Source organism: Amblyraja radiata, chromosome 1 (genome assembly GCF_010909765.2).
Source record: "Amblyraja radiata isolate CabotCenter1 chromosome 1, sAmbRad1.1.pri, whole genome shotgun sequence".
NCBI classification, from domain to species: domain Eukaryota; kingdom Metazoa; phylum Chordata; class Chondrichthyes; order Rajiformes; family Rajidae; genus Amblyraja; species Amblyraja radiata.
Window position 1 is genome coordinate 133277536 of NC_045956.1, and position 19482 is coordinate 133297017.

General features: G+C 39.2%; 1 protein-coding gene across 1 annotated transcript in view; it reads right to left on the reverse strand.

Annotated features, from left to right (window-relative positions):
- Positions 1-19482, reverse strand: part of unc13b (unc-13 homolog B) — a 404018-nt gene that overhangs the window by 151073 nt on the left and 233463 nt on the right. The window contains exons 11-12 of the mRNA XM_033037251.1: positions 12866-13183; positions 7866-7956 (exon numbers count right to left, since the gene is read on the reverse strand). Coding sequence (XP_032893142.1) covers positions 7866-7956; positions 12866-13183 — 409 coding nt within the window. The remainder of the gene's footprint in view (positions 1-7865; positions 7957-12865; positions 13184-19482) is intronic.

The following is a 19482-nucleotide window of genomic DNA, read 5'->3' on the forward strand; positions in this document are numbered from 1 at the left end:
CTGGAAGAAACCATGCAGAGGGAGAATATGCAAGCTCCACATAGACAGCACCCAAATTCAAATTTGAAACTGGTTCTCTGGCACAGTGAGGCAGCCATGCTTTCCATTACGGAGAGTCTTTGAAGGGAATAAAGAGTCATTAAATGACTGGGGAAGAATACATCAGATGTAATATTATATAGAAAAATAATGAGGACATCCGTTGTCATTAAAGAGAGAGAAAGATAGAGTATTATGAGAGGGTCAGTGACATTGGTGTTCAGTGGGAACCAGGATGTCCTTTATACAAGAATACTTAAAGTTGTATGCAGATTCAGCAAGCATTATACAGTAAGGGTGAACAGTATGTCAGCCTTTATTGTAAGAGGATTTGAATATGAAAACTTTTGATCCAATTATAAAGACCCCTGCTGAGACCACATCTGGAATACTGTGTACAGGTCTGGTGATGACAGGTGATTTGTTTGGATGTACAATGACTGGGTTAATGATAAGTTGATGTGTCCTCTCACTGTGGTGTTTAGATACATGACTCACAGTCTTAATATAAAGGACTTGCCATTCAAGAGCAGAGATGTAAATTCTTCACTAATGGAATAAATCCTCAAATTTCATTCTCCAGGAGAGTTATGGGGGCTCAGTTACTGAGTACATTCAAGACACAGAATTAACTGCCACCATATTTTCCTCCTCTCTTCCTTGTGCCCCACCGAGATTCACACCCATTTCGTACATTCCTCCATCCCCCATCCCATTTTCCACCTATATTCCTTACTCTGGCTTTATTTCTTCTATCCTTATCTCACACTTCTTGTCTTTTCACCTCTGACGGTCCAATCATCTTCCTATAAAAAAAATACTTAATTATATACACATATAACTTGCCAAGCTTTGTCCTGCCCCCACAATGCCTGTGACGAGCAGAATGCCAAGAAAAACTAATTTAATTGCCCATGCATGATCCATATCCCTCCATTCCATGCATAACCATTGCCTATCTAAAGGTTCTTGAATTCCATTACCGTATCCACATCCACCACCATCCATGGCACACCCCATTCATTGTGTAAATAAACTTGTCTTCCCATATCTCCTTTAAACTTTGCCCTCAACAAAGTTATGCTCTCCAGTCTTTGATATTTCCACACTAAGCAAAATATTATGACTGACAACCCTGCATATGCCTTTTTTACTTCTAGTCAGGTCTCTTCTCAACCTATGGTGTTCTAGAGAAAACAATCCAAATGTGCCCAACCTCCCCTTGGAGCTAATACTCCCTAATTCAGGCAATATTCTGGCAAACCTCTTCTGCACCCTCTACAAAACCTCTGATTAGTTCATATAATGGGGCAATTAAAACGGCATGCAATACTCCAAATGCAGCCAAACCAAAATCCCATAAAGCTGCAACATGATTTCCTGACTGTTATATTCAAAGCCCTAACCAATGAATGTAAGCATATCATATGCCTTCTTTACCACTCTATCTAGTTGTGTTACCATTTCCAGTGAGTTATACACCAGAACCCGATGTTCCCTCTGCATATTAATGCTGTTAGACAATAGACAATAGATAATAAATAATATTTATTTATTCGGCCCTTCGAGCCGACACAGCCATTCACTGTGATCATGGCCGATCATCCACAATCAGTACCCCGTTCCTGCCCTCACCCCATATCCCTTGACTCCGCTATCTTTCAGAGCTCTATATAACTCTCTTGAAAGCATCCAGAGAATTGGCCTCCACTGCCTTCTGAAGCAGAGAATTCCACAGATTCACAACTCTCTGGGTGAAAAAGTTTTTCCTCATCTCCGTTCTAAATGGCCTACACCTTATTCTTAACTGTGGCCCCTGGTTCTGGACTCCCGTCATTGGGAACATGGTTCCTGCCTCTAGCGTGTCCAATCCCTTAATAATCTTATATGTTTCAATAAGATCCCCACTCATCCTTCTAAATTCCAATGTATACAAGCCCAGTCGCTCCATTCTCTCAACATACGAGTCCCGCTATCCTGGGAATTAACCTCGTGAACCTACGCTGCACTCCCTCAATAGCAAGAATATCCTTCCTCAAATATGGAGACCAAAACTGCACACAATACTCCAGGTGTGGTCTCATCAGGACCATGTACAATTACAGAAGGACCTATTTGCTCCTATACTCAACTGCTTTTGTTATGAAAGCCAACATGCTATTAGCTTTCTTCACTGCCTGCTGTATCTGCATGCTTACTTTCAGTGACTGATGAATAAGTACCCCCAGATCTCGTTGTGCTTCCCCTTTTCCCAAATTTTCACCATTCAGATAATAATCTGCCTTCCTGTTTTTATCACCAAAGTAGATAAGCTCACATTTATCCACATTAAACTGCATCTGCCCACTCACCCAATCTGTCCAAGTCACCCTGCATCCTCATAGCATCCGCCTCACAGTTCACACTGCCATTAGTTTTGTGTCATCTGCAAATTTGCTAATGTTACTTTTAATCCCTTCATCTAAATCATTAATTATTGTAATTAGCTGCGGTCCCAGTACTGAGACTTACGGTACCCCACTAGTCACTGCCTGCCATTCTGAAAGGGACCCGTTAATCCCTACTCTTTGTTTCCTGTCTGCCAACCAATTTTCTATCCATGTCAGTACCCTACCCCAAATACCATGTGCTCTAATTTTCCCCATAATCTCTTGTTGCGACCTTATCAAAGGCTTTCTAAAAGCCCTGGTACACTACATCTACTGGGTCTCCCTTGTCCATTTTCCTAGTTACATCCTCAAGAAATTCCAGAAGATTAGTCAAGCATGATTTCCCCTTCGTAAATCCATGCTGACTTCGACCGATCCTGTTACTCCCATTCAAATGTGCTGCTATTTCATCTTTTACAATTGACTCCAGCATCTTCCCCACCACCGATGTCAGGCTAACTGGTCTATAATTCCACGTTTTCTTTCTCCTGCTTTTCTTAAAAAGTGGGATTTCATTAGCTATCCTTCATCAACCATATATCTTCCCCTTACACTGTAAAAGTGCAAAACCCTACACTTAAACTCAATCAGCCACTTCTCTGCCCATTTCTGTATGATCTATATTCTGCTACAGACTTTACAGCCTTTGTTACTATCACTGTCTTGGTATATACTGCTAACGTACTAATGAACCCATCTACATATAAATCCAAGTCATTTGTATATATCACAAACAACATTGATTCAAGCATGGATCCCTGATTGCAAACTTTCAGTCACAATAAAGCCCTTCCACCACAAGCCACTGTCATCTATTTAGAACCAGTTCTGATTCCATACAACTAAACCACCATTAATCCCATGCATCTTAATCTTCTGGATCAGTTTGCCATGGGGTAAGGCAAATGCCTTACTAAAATCTATGTGCCCAACATCCACCCTTGACCCGCATCGATCACCTTTGTACCTCCTCAAAAACCTTAAGTAAGTTATCAAGGCATGACTTGCCACTCGACTGTCCCTAATTCCAAATGCAAGTAAACCCTAACCTGAAGAATGCTCTCCAATAGCTTCCCTACAACTGACATATGACTCACCAGCCAATAACTCCCTGGATTATCTCCACTTCCCTTTTTAAACATAGGAACAACTGTGGCTACTCCCCAGTCTTCCAGCACGTTGCCTGAGGCTAAAGAGTTTGGAAGAATCTTTATCATGGATCCTGCAATGTCCTCACTTACTTCTCTTAATAACCTGACATAGATCCCCTCAGGCCTGGGGATTTATCTCCCTCTCTTCTTTATCTCAATCAGCCCTTGCAAATTAGTATTCTTCACACTGATCTCACAGTTCCCCATGCCTTCTTTGTGGGAGGATCTGAGAGGTCCTAATACCTGTAAAAGAATAATTTACAGGGAAACTTTGTGAGGGGATGGGATTTCTCTGTGAGCAGGCATACACTTAAGGAAATTAAATTACCTCCTTCCATTTCAAAAGGAAAAATGTAATTTAATTAGGTGGCCAAATAATTGCTTTTCCATGGATAATTTGCCTTGCTAAACTCAAATTAGAAATGTTATCCACACCTGAAAACAATCTGTCTCCTAGATTATGACCTTTTACTGAATATGTGTATTACCATTTATGAAAATGTATTGTTCCCCTTTATTGCTCAGACTGCGATTTTTCAATTTAATTGCCAAGTACCCTTATGGATCTCTGGGAATAATGGTGCAGATCTTCAAAGCGTTAATTATGGGGTGTGAGCACTTTGGTTTGGAAGTCCGAACTTTGGTGTTGGCCTAAATCTCCAGTCATAAACAACATTCGCAATGGCGCTGCTGGAAGAACAGCCAGAGACCAGGGTTTATCCTGACATTGGGTGCTGTCTGTGTGGAGTTTGCATGTTCTCCCTATGACTGCATGTGTTTCCTCGGCGTGCTCTGGTTTCCTCCCACATCCCAAAGACATGTGGGTTTGAAGGTATTTGTCCCCTGTATATTGCCCTTACTGTGCAAGGGGTGGATGTGAAAGTGAAATAACCTCGAAATGGTCTGGTCAGCATTGACTCAGTGGCCTGATGGACCTGTTTCAAGCTGTATCTCTAATCTAATCTAAACTTTGCCCGTACAGCCAGCTGCACCTATGCTGATACCTCATGGAGTCCAATGGAGCTGTGCTAACTACTACACAATTTCCAGCTCTCAGGGTTGTAGATCAGTCCACTGAGCCTACACCAAGTCAGCTTTGGCACAAGCATGGCAATCAGTCTTATCTAAATGAATGGCAGACACTGGGTCCTGGGAGTAAAATCTAATTATCATGTTACTTTTAATTATTTTAACTTTCCTTTAGCTTTCTAAACATTACAGCTAAATGTCTTCCATATCTCTAGTTTTCACATCTTACCCTTCCATATCTATAATCTCCCTCTCCCCTGACTCTCAGTCTGAAGAAAGGCCTCGACCCGAAACGTCACCCATTCCTTCTCTCCAGAGATGCTGCCTGTCCCGCTGAGCTACTCCAGGATTTTGTGTCTTTCTTCAAGGCTAAATGTACATTTTTTTTTGTCGCATTCTTATTTTTTCAATGTCCCAAATGTTACTACATGTTGTGAATGTCAAAAGTCATCGCAAAAATATTCAATGACCTCAGCTACACGAACAGTTTTGACAGCCCATGTCAGCCTGAGGGCCAGGACTTGCATGGGTTATCAGCCACTCAACATGACAGATTTGAGCTACTTTATTCCTTCTCACCATTGCCTCCCACCAAACCTTTCAAACGTGGAACTTTACTAACAGCTGGCTCCCTTCTATCTCAACTTGAAATGCCTGATCATGGGATGAACACTGTCAACTCTTGTCTTAAATTTGCCGCTTGCTCTAAGCACTACAGTTTATCTGAAAGCACTGACTGTGCTGGATAACAATGAAATTCTAAAGGACAATACAATTAAGCTGTCAAGCCTGTCTAGTTTTAGGAAGAAATGTGAATAGAAGCACAGTAGTACAATAGAATTCACTACAATATGCCAGAATTTTTCTCTTCCATCTACACCACTTGGTTAAGCTTCTTAAAAATATAATTATAGCATACTGTATGATTTTATTATAACTACAGGATAGCAAATCCTGATAGGCTATCGTGATGTATGGAGACAAGGTTTCAAACAAAACATATTGACATATTTAAAAAATCATAGTGATCTGTGAAAATAAATAAAATATGGAATGAAACACCAACATGCTCTCCAGCAGTCATTTACAATAATTATTCCAAAGCCAACAGATATTAGTTAAGATCTAAATAAGAAAATAAGTTGTTCCTCTTGGAGTAGAGGGATTTGAGAGGAGAATTGATAGAGGTGTACAAAATCTTGAGGTTTAGATGAGAAACTATTCTGATCAAGTCTGAAGAAGGGGCTCGACCTGAAATGTCACCTATTGCTTTGCTCCATAGATGCTGCCTCACCCGCTGAGTTTCTCCAGCATTTTTGTCTACCTGATACAAGGTCAGGGATGCAAAGAATACAGGTAAAATTGAAGAAAAGCATTTTTTAATGCATTTGGAATGCACTGCCTAAAAAGTGATGAATGTAGATTCAATTATGACTTTCAAAAGGGCTATGGGCAAAAGGGGTGTGAGATTGACTGTATTACTTCACAAACAGCAAGAGACCCAACCAACCTTCTTTTGCACTCCGCTATAATGTTCTGATGCGGTTAATGCATCAGTAGTACAGAAAATATGGAATGTAAGTGAAAATACGTGTAATAAGTAAATAAACTACTTTAAGAATTTGACATTTTGACCTCAACTTCTTCCTCATCAGTGTGGTGATCAGTGTGAAAATGGGCAATATCTGAAATGAATAGTTCTTATGTCTATATACCTGGAGAAGAACATGGAGAAGATCAGGGGAAGTAACGGTAATATCCTGGAGCATATTAATATAACAAAGGATTTGGCTGAAGGGATTTACTTGTCACATATATAAATGATTTAAATGAAAATGCAGGTGGCATGATTAGACGTAGAAGATACCGAAATGTATGGTATAATGAAAACAAAGAACTGCAGATGTTGTTTTACAAAAAAAAGACACAAATTGCTGGAGTAACTCAGCAGGTCAGGCAGCATCTCTGGCAAACATAGATGGTGACAGGACCAGTACCCTTTTGGGTCAGGACCCTTTTTCCCCATCCTGACCAAAAACATTACCTATCCACGTCTCCAGCAATGTTGTTTGACCTGCTGAGTTACTCCAGCACTTTGTGTCTTTGTTTAGGGTGTAATTGATAATGATGAAGATTGTCTAAAGTTACTACAGGATATAAATTAATTGTGAAAGTGGCAAGGGAATGGTAGATGGAATTTAACTCGGCCCAGAGTGAACTGATGCATTTTGGGAAGTTAAACCAGGGTGAGACATACAGAGGGAATGGCAAGGCTCTGGGAAACGTTATTGAACTGAGACACATTGGAGTACAACTTGTTCCCTGAAAACTGGAGCACAGGTAAACAGGATGGTGAGAAGGGTGGATGGCATGTTTGCTTTCATCTGTCAAGGTAATGAGTACAAGAGTCCAAACGTCATGTTAGTGCACTTGAACTACTGTGTGTAGTTCTGGTTGCCACACAAAAAGGAACAACATTATTAAGCTAGAGAAAGTACAGAAAACATTCACATGGATATTGCATGGATTGGAGGACATGAGTTATCAAGAGAGATTGGATCAGCTAGGTCTGTTTCCCTGGAGTGAAGGAGACTCAGAGATATGATAAATGGTGAGAGACATGGATACTATTCCTTGTGTCTGTTTCCTATGGTAGGGGTGTCTAAAACAAAAAAAAACCATAGGCTTAGGGTGAGAGGGAGAAGGAGTAAAGGGAATCTGAGGGCAAATTTTTCCAACAAAGATTGGTTGGTATCTGAAATGAACTGCAAGAGAAGGTGGTACTGGCAGGGACAGTTTTAGGAGCATTATGACACACACTTCAAAGAGCAGAGTAAGGAGATGATATGGAATTACATAGGCAAATGGAATTTGTATAGGTAGGCCTGACAGTTGGTATGGGCATGGTGAGCCGATGGGACTGTTTCTATGCTGTACAACTATGACGGAAAAATGATACAGCAATTCAACATGTCACTGAATTCAACAGATAGCTTAATTAGCTAAATAATATCTACTCTGGCTCCTGTTTTATATTCTTAAAGTCTAGTTCTGTGCATTTCACTTCATGTGTATCCACCAATATGGATCATCGATGTCATTAAATGAATAATACAATAAGAAATAATTATTGATAGTCGCCAATATGAAATTAATCAAATATATGTTCTGCATTTGGAAATAGAAACAGTGAGAAGAACTCAAACTATAGTCCTACCTCTTGGATCTGCAATCGAACTTTGTTAATGGCTCGAATCCAACGTGCCCGAGCAGGAGGAAATAAAGGAATGTTATCTTCATCATTATAACTGAAAAACAAATATACTTTATGAAACAACTGTAATAAACTCTGCAATACTGGTAAATGATATACAAACGATATAAAGCACAGATGAAAGGGCCACTTGGTGATTGTCTATTTTCAGCAAAGACTGATTATAGGTTTGCATCCACTATATGTGAAGCATAGTAATTGTTGATTAGTAGGAAATTGCACTAGTTAATTTGCATATAGTCAGGCCCATAAACAGCAGTAAGACAATAGGACAGATAATGTGTTTTAATGGTTAGTTTATTTCACCGAATGCGTAGCGCATGAAAAAAGTAAAATTCGCTATTTTTCCTCAAACCGTCCTCTAAGAACTTATACCATTTCTGGTCCTTATATGCTCAGATTTAACAGATATCTAGTCTATGGGTTCTCCCAACAGGATAGAGACCATTAATTTAAATGACTGTTGTTCCCTTTCCTTCTTATTATCAAGAACAGATTCTCCTGTACGACTCACATCATACAAATTATCTAGTCTGTCTGCCCCTTTAACCCCACACTAAAATGCTGATCCTATAAATTTCCTTTCTTGGCTTCCATGTGAGGCAACATTCTAAATGGTTCTTCTTCTTGAGCATCATTCTCTCCCTTTCACAGAATGCATGCCAGAAAAATAATCTTCTCAGTAATCTCTTAAAGACCTATGCCATGGGGAAATACCTTAAATAAGGACAGTTTAGCTAATTAAATTCATTTTTAAGTAAGTATATATTTTTCTTTTAAAAGAAAAAACACACTATTTTACTTTAAATAATATTATCAATTGTTGGGAAAATGGCTGAGAAATTTCTGAAAGTGGTAATTTCCCCCATTCACCCTCTCTACATGCAGATGGTTAAATTGCATACTTCTGCCTCCAAAAACTATTATCACTGTATCTCTCCCCTCATGAATGCACTCGGTGCCATCAGTCGATCTTACATCTCCAAATGGAGCTTGATGCCTTCTATTTGTGGCCAGTTCCTGTGAATGAGGTTATCCCAGATATAAGAAGCATCCTCCATTTCCTGCCTCACGTGACCAAAATGCCATGCCTATCTTTTTGGACTCATTAATTAAGTTTTCCATTCACTTCACTTGATTTCCATTAATATGTATGATGAAAAATAAAACACCTAGCACCGATCCCTGTGGCACACCATAGGTTACATCCACTAGGTCTCCAACCTGAAAAACAATCCTCTATTACTTCATAATACCAATCCATTTTGGTTCTAATTTGCTATCTCACCTTGAATCCCATGTCTTTTATCCATTTGCACCACAAATTCAGACCTTGTCAAAGGGTTTACGAAAGTCCATGTAGACATATTCACAGCCCTGCCCTCATCTTGATCACCTCCACAAAAAAATTGATCAAACGTATGAAACGTGATCTCCCACAAACAAAGCCATGCTGACTATCCCTAATCATGTATAATAATAGAGCCTTTCTCTTTGAAAATGCAAATAGTAAGGATCTGTGTCTCTAGATAGATGGAATTCACACTAAGGCAGCAATTCCACAAGATGCCCCTTGTGAAGGAGATAATGATAACTTTCCTTTAAACATAATTACTATTGTTATATTCATCCCTATTGCTGAAGATTGTCATGATTATGGTATATCTGACATAAAAAAACAGTAGTGCTAACATTGAAAAATAATTACTTCTAAATCACATACTAGAAATTCTGAAAATCTGAGAATTTCCAGCACATCCTGTTATATAAATGTAGACATTCAAAACAATACCAAGAAATACAGATCTTCATGATAGAAGTGCATGAAATATAAAAATATAAGAAAGCCATGTGCTACATTGTGAAGAAGACAGATTTCCACAATATAACAGGCAAATTACTCAACTCTCAGAAAATGATGAAAAATGGGTCACTGAAACTTTTGCCGTTTTTGGCACAGTAGATTTATATACATAACTAGACTGAGTGGGACCCGTTGGGTCCCATGTTCACACGGGAGGGCTGGTCCCCCCAATGCAATATTCCACCTCTCCACTAATTCCAATATTGGTGGCCAGTGGGTGGGGGGGGGGGCTTTCTGGAGCGCTAGTATGGGTGTTGTGGGCTTAAGGGACTGGTTTCCAAGAGGGATTGTGGGCCAAATGGATTATTGGGGTGGCAGCTCAGTCACTCAAGCCTGATGTGCTGGCAACTCACTCACGGCTGGTGGGCTGACAGTTGACTCACAGCTTTTCCTTGAAATTCCATTTCAAGCAGGGTGCAAGGCCACCAAATTCAAGTGCAGTTTCATACCACTTCAAGCAGGGTGCAAGACAACCCAAATTCAAGTGCAGGTTCATAGCACTTCAAGCAGGGTGCAAAGGCCACCAAATTCAAGTTCAGTTTCATATCACTTCAAGCAGGGTGCAAGGCCACCAAATTCAAGTGCAGTTTCATCCCATTTCAAGCAAGGTGCAAGGCCACCACATTCAAATGCAGTTTCATACCATTTCAAGCAAGGTGCAAGGCCACCACATTCAAATGCAGTTTCATACCATTTCAAGCAGGGTGAACCCACCATAAAACCACCATAAAACCACACAAAACACCACATAAACACCACACTCACAGGTCAGTAGACATTCAGTGTGTTCAGTTGATTCACAGCTCAGACAGAGTCGTGACCTCTCCCTCCCCCATCTTGCAGAGACTGAGCCACACCCACACTTCCGGGTAGATCTTAAATCTCCAAATGGAGCTTGATGCCTTCCATTTGTGGCCAGTTCCTGTGAATGAGGTATAAGAAGCATCCTCCATTTCCTGCCTCACGTGACCAAAATGCCATGCCTATCTTTTTGGACTCATTAATTAAGTTTTCCATTCACTTCACTTGATTTCCATTAATATGTTTGATGAAAAATAAAACACCTAGCACCGATCTCTGTGGCACACCATAGGTTACATCCACTAGGTCTCCAACCTGAAAAACAATCCTCCAATACTTCATAATACCAATCCATTTCTGGTTCTAATTTGCTATCTCACCTTGAATCCCATGTCTTTTATCCATTTGCACCACAAATTCAGACCTTGTCAAAGGGCTTACTAAAGTCCATGTAAACATATTCACAGCCCTGCCCTCAGATAAAACAATTGAGAAGATGTGATATATTTACATTTATGCAAAGGGATTGAAACACAAAAGTAAAGAAAACCTACATTTGCAGAAGGTTTTTGGAAAAAGATTTCATCTACTGCGAAATTATGCAATTGGCTTGGAGGCAAAGCAACAAAGAGTTATTGGATTAAAATCGGGGAACTGCTTTATGCAAATTGATTGAACAGGTTAGTCTATATTCCCTGCAGTTTAGAAGTGAATGAATGAAAACACTGAAACATACGATTCTGAATGGGTTTGACAACTTGGTCCCCTTGGCCAGAAACTAGACAGTATTGTCTGCAAATAATGGCTAGAAATCCATGACTGAAGTCAAAAGGTTGTGAATATCTGTGATAATAGATAATTGCATTACCATCCCTAAATGCAATGGATAATTAGTCACTAAATACATTTAAAGATGACATTATTAAACCTCTGGAATCAAGAGGAAGCAAGGGATATGCAAATAGATTGGAAAAGTGAAGTTGGAGCAGGATATCAACCAAGATTTTATCATATGCCAGATTGCGGCAAAGGGGCATGTGGCCTTTTCTTATACATTTAATTTATATTTCTAAGCTTTTCTGAAATTCTACACAGATTCAGCAAGTTTTGTTTGCTATGTTTATTTGGAGGATGGTGAAATCGATGTGGGCAATACTAATATGTTAGGGCAGTTTAAGGTCAAGAAGGAGGTGATGTTGGAGCTCTTCATGAGCACAAAGGTGGAGGCCTGATGGGATGTATCCCAGGTTATTGAGAGAGAGGAGACTGCAGGGGGTTTCGATGGAGACCTTTTTACCATGTGTAACCACTAGTGAAGTTCAGGAGGACTGGAGTGATGCCAATGTTGTTCCCTTTTTCAAGAAGGGATGAATCCAGGAAATTATAAGCCGGTAAACCTCATATCAATGGTAGGGAAGCTATTGGAGAGGATTCTTCAGAATAGGATTTGGAAGAGATCGGGTTACTTAGGGACAGTCAGCATAGCTAGCCTTGTCCTTGGTAGGTCACGTTTTTATGAATTTCATCAAGTGTTTTGTGGAGGTAAGATGATTACTGAGAGTAGGACAGTGGATTTTGTCCACGTGGATTTCAGTAAGGCATTTGATCAAGTCCCTCATGCTAGGCTGATACAGAGGCAGAAGAAATTAGCTTAACTTGGCACCATGTTCGGCATAGACATTGTGGGCCAAAGGGCCTGTTCCTGTGCTGTACTGTTTTATCATCTATGATTTCAGATTGGAATTTAAAAATATAATTAAACATTTTGATTGATAACATTAATAATATTTATGAAAGCTGATAAGCAAACTTGGAATAATGGTAATTTAAATAGATCCACAAAATAATAATAGCAAATCAAGAGGATAAAAATTAGAACTAAAATTTAAAAATCCTTAAAATGGCAGAAGATCAGTAAAAAAATACAATTAATGCTTCAAGTCAATGAGTTTCCTTTGGAATAGACAGAAATCATGCTAAAGTTTCATGGTACTCCAACCAGCCAAAGGCTAAAATATGTTATGTGGTGTGAATAAAAAGATCTGAAATCCTTCAAGAAATTGTTTACACTGAGAGAGCAACCTCATTTATATTGATTTGACACTTTTTGAGATCTTTGTTCACGAAGCAAGTGAAAATGATGATACATTTTCAATAAAGTGCCAAACCAAATACATCTATAACAAGTTGAAAGCATTAGCTCCCAAGGTAAATCTTGAAGCCAGATTAAAAAGAGTGTATGCACTCAAACACTAATTGTAATGAAAGTAGTACTCACCCATCATGCGGTTTTGCAATCAACTCCAGCTCGGGGTAAACACTAGGGAGAGGCGATTCAAGTGCAATTCCATTCACTTTTTTGGAATTTTCATCATGCTCATCTATCACGTTTTCATTCAAATGTCCCGGTTCTCTATCAGCTTCATTGTACCATTCTTGTGTACCCGAACTATGGTGAGAGTGATATGATTCTTGATCTCGCCCATCATCCACTCCAGACTCATGTATGTTTTCGTTATCGTGATCAAGTTCACTGAGCTGAGAACTGCCTTGGCTGAGATTTCCTGATGAACCATATCTGCTACTTCCTGTCGGACTATAGAAGATAAACGACAAGTTCAGCAGCTAATTCAGAGTAATTGTAACAAGCATGCATGTATATGGCCTAACAGATAGCAGGAATGTGGAACTGAATGTCAGACTTTTTGACACTTTATCCAATTATATCCTAGTTCAAAGTATTTCTGATTGATGAGAAATTATTTTCATCGACACAAGCTTGTAAAGATCAACATGCTGTGAATGTATCAAAAAGACAGGATTTTGATTGCTTTCTGTATCAATAGCAAAATTAATCACCTGCAAATACTGCAGTTGTAATGATAATGAAATGGTCAGCACATATTTTACTTCACTCTGCAAAGCACAGAGCAATTTCTGGTATATACAAATGTACGGTTAATCGTGAACATTCAGAAGTTACTGCAAGAGAAATCTTGTCCCCCCTTACTAAGGAAGTCTTCATCAATGCAATTACTTTGTTTTGTTGTTTCTAAGGTTGTGGGCAGTACTGGTAAAGATAGTCCAATCCTCACTTGCTTTTCTGAAGGTGGATATAAAGAGCTATGTTCTGCAATTGTTGGAATATTTGTGGAGATCAAGACATTATCAGTGATTTGATCTGACTAACTCTTTACATAGTTCTCTGCAAAAATCATTGAACAAAATTAACATTTTTGAATTATATTTAACAGCTCAATAACTCATAATTGCTGGCCCTAAAACCATACATTCCATGTGTTAATTGATATTCCCTGAGATTGACATAAATAAATTCAAATGTTTTTAAAAGCATACAAATTTATTTTATTTCACTCACATTTCTATTTCAGTTTCTAACTTAATAAAATTTTGATGGCCCTATATTTATTTTGGTTTGGTGACTATTGCTTCTGGAAACCTGCAGCTTAGACTGTACCAGAAGACCGATGTCCCTGCTGCTTGCATTTAACTGCAAACTAAATTGAAAAGGGAACACCTCCGCTCAGTTCGTCTTAACCAACCTGATCTCCCGGTGGCCCAGCAATTCAACTCCCCCTCCCATTCCCAATCTGACCTTTCTGTCCTGGGCCTCCTCCATTGTCAGGGTGAGGCCCAGTGCAAATTGGAGGAACCGCGCCTGATATTTCGCTTGAGTAGTCTGCACCCCAGCGGTATGAACATTGACTTCTCTAATTTTAGATAGCTCTTGCTAATTTTAGATAGCCCTTTCTCTCCATGGATGCTGCCTCACCTGCTGAGTTTCTCCAGCATTTTTTGTCTACTTTTGAAAAGGGGAAATCTACACAATGTTAATCTTTGTGAGGAGATTAATGTGTCAGGTGATTTCACTTCAACACTGACAGAAAAATCAGGGCTCTTGTCTTTCACTGTTTATTTTGTTTCATGGAATAATAGCCAGATGGGCCTTCTTCTCCAGCCAGTTTATATACCCCTAACTAGCCTTCAATTTGCTCTCCTTGTCAACCCCAATCTATGTCACCTGTCTTCTCTTAGTCTCCATTCCATCTCCTTATGTTCTCTCCATCCCACTATTTTCTCTCCAAGTTTAAACATGCCTATTTTCTACAATTTCCTACTTCAGCAGAAAGGTTATGGGTCTGAAACATGAACTATATTTCTCTGTCCACAGCTGCTAGCCAACCTGTTGGATATTTCTAGTATTTTCTATTTTATTCTCAGATTTTTCTCGATATGCAGTTATTTTTGTATTTCATTATACATTTTAAATCATGCTATCTGTTTTGCATATACATTAACTTTAATATACAATTTCTTGTGTTATAGTTTCTTTAGGACATATATTTCACTATATTCAAAACGCCACATACCAAAGAACAATGACAACACATAAAACCAGACGCAGCATTAATACTATGCATAGCAGACCAAAGACAAAACTCCCACATAGTCACCTTCACATAAAGCAAACTAAAACTAAGACCTTCCACACACAGTCAGAGTACCTATATAGTAAGAAATTGGGGGTTTTTCAATATGTTTTAGTTATGTCAAATCATAAATAAAACTATGACCTCTAACTTAAAATAAATGGCATTCAAGGCATTATATCATTTACTGTGGTAAAAAATGCAATAGGTATTTTACAAGTATTAATATTAAGAGATCAGGTATTCAAAATGTCCTTAAAAAGAGGATTTATCACTGATTTCAATTTTGCAATCCATTACATTTTAAAATGTATCTGATAAAAAGATAATAGAACACCCGTTTGGTTTATCGGACTACACTGTACATTAGGTATTATGTGGAATATTGACGTGCAATTATAAGATTCTGTGCTGGAGTTTATATTTGAAATTATTTAAAAGTACAATCAATTTATTTATGTTTAAGAAAGAACTGCAGATGCTGGAAGAATTGAAGATAGACAAAAATGCTGGAGAAACTCAGCGGGTGAGACAGCATCTATGGAGCGAAGGAATAGGCCACATTTTGCGTCGAGACCCTTCTTCAGACTGATGTCGGGAGGGGGGTGGGCGGGAAAAAGAAAGGAAGAGGCAGAGATAGTAGGCTTGTGGGAGAGCTGGGAAGGGGAGGGGAAGGAGGGAGAAAGCAAGGACTACCTGAAACTGGAGAAGTCAATGTTCATACCGCTGGGATGTAAACAACTCAAGCGAAATATGAGGTGCGGTTTCTCCAATTTGCGTTGTCTCCACTATGGCAATGGAGGAGGCCAAATAGAACAGGGTGCCCCTCTTCTATCATAGATGAGGCTCTCACAAGGGTCTCCTCTATATCCCTCAGCTCCGCTCTCACTCCCCATCCCCCTATTCATAACAAGGACAGTCCCCTTTGTCCTCACCTTTCATCCTGCCACCCATTGCATACAACATATAATCCTCCGACATTTTCGTCCCGATTCCAATGGGAGCCCACCACTGGTCACATCTTCCCATCTCCTCCCCTTTCTGCTTTTCACAGAGACCGTTCCGTCTGTAACTCCTTGGTCAATTTGTCCCTTCCCACCCAAACCACCTCCTGCCCTGGTACTTTCCCTTGCAACCGTAGGAAATGCTACGCTTGTCGCTTTACCTCCCCCCTCGACTCCATCCAAGGACCCAAGCAGTCTTTCCAGGTGAGGCACAGGTTCACCTGCACCTCCTCCAACCTCATCTATTGCATCCGCTGCTCTATGTGTCAGCTGCTCTACATCGGTGAGGCCAAGCGCAGGCTTGGCGATCGCTTCGCCCAACATCTCCGCTCAGATCGCAATAACCAACCTGATCTCCCGGTGGCTCAGCACTTCAACTCCCCCTCCCATTCTGAATCCGACCTTTCTGTCCTGGGCCTCCTCCAATGCCAGAGTGTCCCACCGCAAATTGGAGGAACAGCACCTCATATTACGCTTGGGTAGTTTACACCCCAGCGGTATGAACATTGACTTCTCCATTTTCAGCTAGTCCTTGCTTTCTCCCTCCTTCCCCTCACCTTCCCAGCTCTCCCACAAGCCTACTGTCTCCGCCTCTTCCTTTCTTTTTCCCGCCCCCCCCGACATCAGTCTGAAGAAGGGTCTCGACCCGAAACGTCGCCTATTCCTTCGCTCCATAGATGCTGCCTCACCTGCTGAGATTCTCCAGCATTTTTGTCTATCTTCAATTTATTTATGACTTTTTTTTAACTTATCAAACAGGTGCAATTACAATTCTTTAGCTCTATCTGATTGATTTCCCAGACGTCACCGGAAAATTGATACAAGTTGATTGCCCGCAGATGACACTTGACACTTCTATCTTGAAATTATAGCTATATATAGCATTATAGCATTAGTTTTCAGGTATATTAAGAATGCAGCAGAACTCAGTCTGAAAGACTAAAACATATCTATCTGTCAGTATGCTGAAATGAAAGACCTTCCATATTCATTAAGACGTGGATTAAGATAAGATATCTGGTGTTGCAAAATACCAGATACCCAATCGAAAAAAACAAAGAAATAAAAAATAATGATTTTTGATTCAGGGGGAAATTATTTGAATACGAAGGGTAACATTATGCAAACAAAATGCATAAATATTCATGCAAATTGAAAGTATACGACATAGACAACAGCTGTAAATGATATTTATATAGAATTTTTCACAAAGCTTTCAGGATGTCAGAAAATGCTTTACAGAGAAAAATATATATTTTATATGTACTCAATGTGAGTTAGTTTGTTTTTTTAACATGAATTGAGGATCAGTTCCCCTTTATTTTAAATAGTGTTGTTAGTATTTTTTAGATGAGAATAACCTGAGCCTCAAATTAATTTCTCATTCAAAAACCTGGGTTGGAGCATCGGTTTGTTATAGTGAATGTTTTATCTAACGGAGAAGATACTTAAGGGCAAATGAGCTTTGAAATCCTATTTAAGCAAGTATAATTCAAAATAACAAAAGCCAAAGAGAATGAAGATGATATGTTATTTATGTGTATATATATGGTCTATGGTATATGGACACACTGAACTGTTCTGTATTACGCTTACAATATTCTGTTGTGCTGCAGCAAGCAAGAATTTCATTGTCCTATCTGGGACACATGACAATAAACTCTATTGACTCTTGAAAAATTAAATGGATAGAAATTATTTTGAGTCTTTGCACAAAACGTCTAAAAATATGGTGTTGGCTAAAAAATGGTCTCAGAGCTTCCAAAATTCAGTACTATTAACTTTAATATTTCCACAACTAAGTTCTATGTTTAGCTCAAGCAACTGAGGACTAGGTTCTACACCAAAGACTATTTGACATAGTAACTAATAGTTTCCCTTATTAAAATAAATGCATGGGTGCATGTGAATGCAGGTAGCAAGTGTGTAATAAGGCTGTCCTTTCAAGGTGAAGTTCTGTAACAAGAATGTCCCTTCAATAGGCAAATCATCACTATTTATTATAGTTAAATATATGTAAATTTTATTTTTATGGATTTGTGTTTGAAGTTGAAGACATCCTTTTGGAAAATAGAAACTGTCTCAATATTTATTCCCATGAGTCCTGTGATGGGGCGGATTATACTTAAATGATGCTGAAAATGCGCACTGAATTCCTAATCAATATCTTATAACTTTTAAAACTCTGATCTTCGATGTGTGTGTGTGTGTGTGTGTGTGTGTGTGTGTGTGTGTGTGTGTGTGTGTGTGTGTATTTATTTGTATGTGTGTGTGCGTGAATCTGCGTTTTAATCAAGGAGTCTGCGTTTCTCCTCGAAAACACGACGCGATAACGGTGACATTTTTATATATTCCGATAGAGATTTACGCCATGATGTCACAAATTGCCTCATCTGAAATTTTGATGCATTATATCTTGAGTTATTTATTAAAATTGTTGAATCAAATCAAATAGACATCTATGGAGGCAATACATCTCTGCCTACTGTTTTCTCAGTGATGCCATAAACGTAACCATCTTAAAGAAAGGAGACATCTGATACCAAGGTCTCTTCCTGCTGTTTGCCACAGGGAAAGTCATCCCAGGATCCTCTTTAACATCTGATGTTCGCTGAATCATAGTGAATTATAGTGCAGATTTTCATCCAAAGGCAAAGAAATTCTGCATATGATAATTCCTGGAAATGCAGAGATCAGCAATGGCCACTTTATATGGGCTTCCTCCGTCTCATTAAAGTCTTTGACTCCAGCATTTGAAACAGGCTATGGAATACTCCTCAAATTCAGCTGCTCCCAGAAATTCAATTTCATCACACGTTTGTCCACAACAGCATGTAACCCACAATACTAATCAGCAGATCTGCAACAAAACCATTGCAGTGAACACCAGTTCATCAAGACTGCAACACTGCCCCGATATTTTTCCAATCATTCTTGCCATATTGTTGTACCATGCTTCTGATGAACTTCCCTGGGGAATGGTGCTCTACTTCAGAATTAACGGTATATTGTTAAACCAACAAAACTACACTCAAGAACAAAGGTTACCTGAACCTCAAGTTGTCAGAATGCAGTCTATGTGCACATTCAGAGACCAAGCTCCAAGACGTCATTAATTCGAAGAAGCAGACCAAAGGATAAGTCTTACACTCAACATCAGCAAGACAAATTTTAGCAGTCTACCAATCTACACTGCCGCATTACCTTTGTGGCACTTCACTATCCTCTGACAACAAAGTTTCACATGAGACTTTGGAAAATGTAGACACTTCTTTTCTTTCAGGAGCCAGCTCTCAGCAAAGGGAATCAATAATGAAATTCACCAGTGCTTTCATTGCCTTTGGTCGATCGAGGAATAGGATATTAGAAAATGAATACCTCAATCTTGGCACAAAACTCAAAATGCATAGTATCCATGAACCTATAGTCAGTCATCTTAA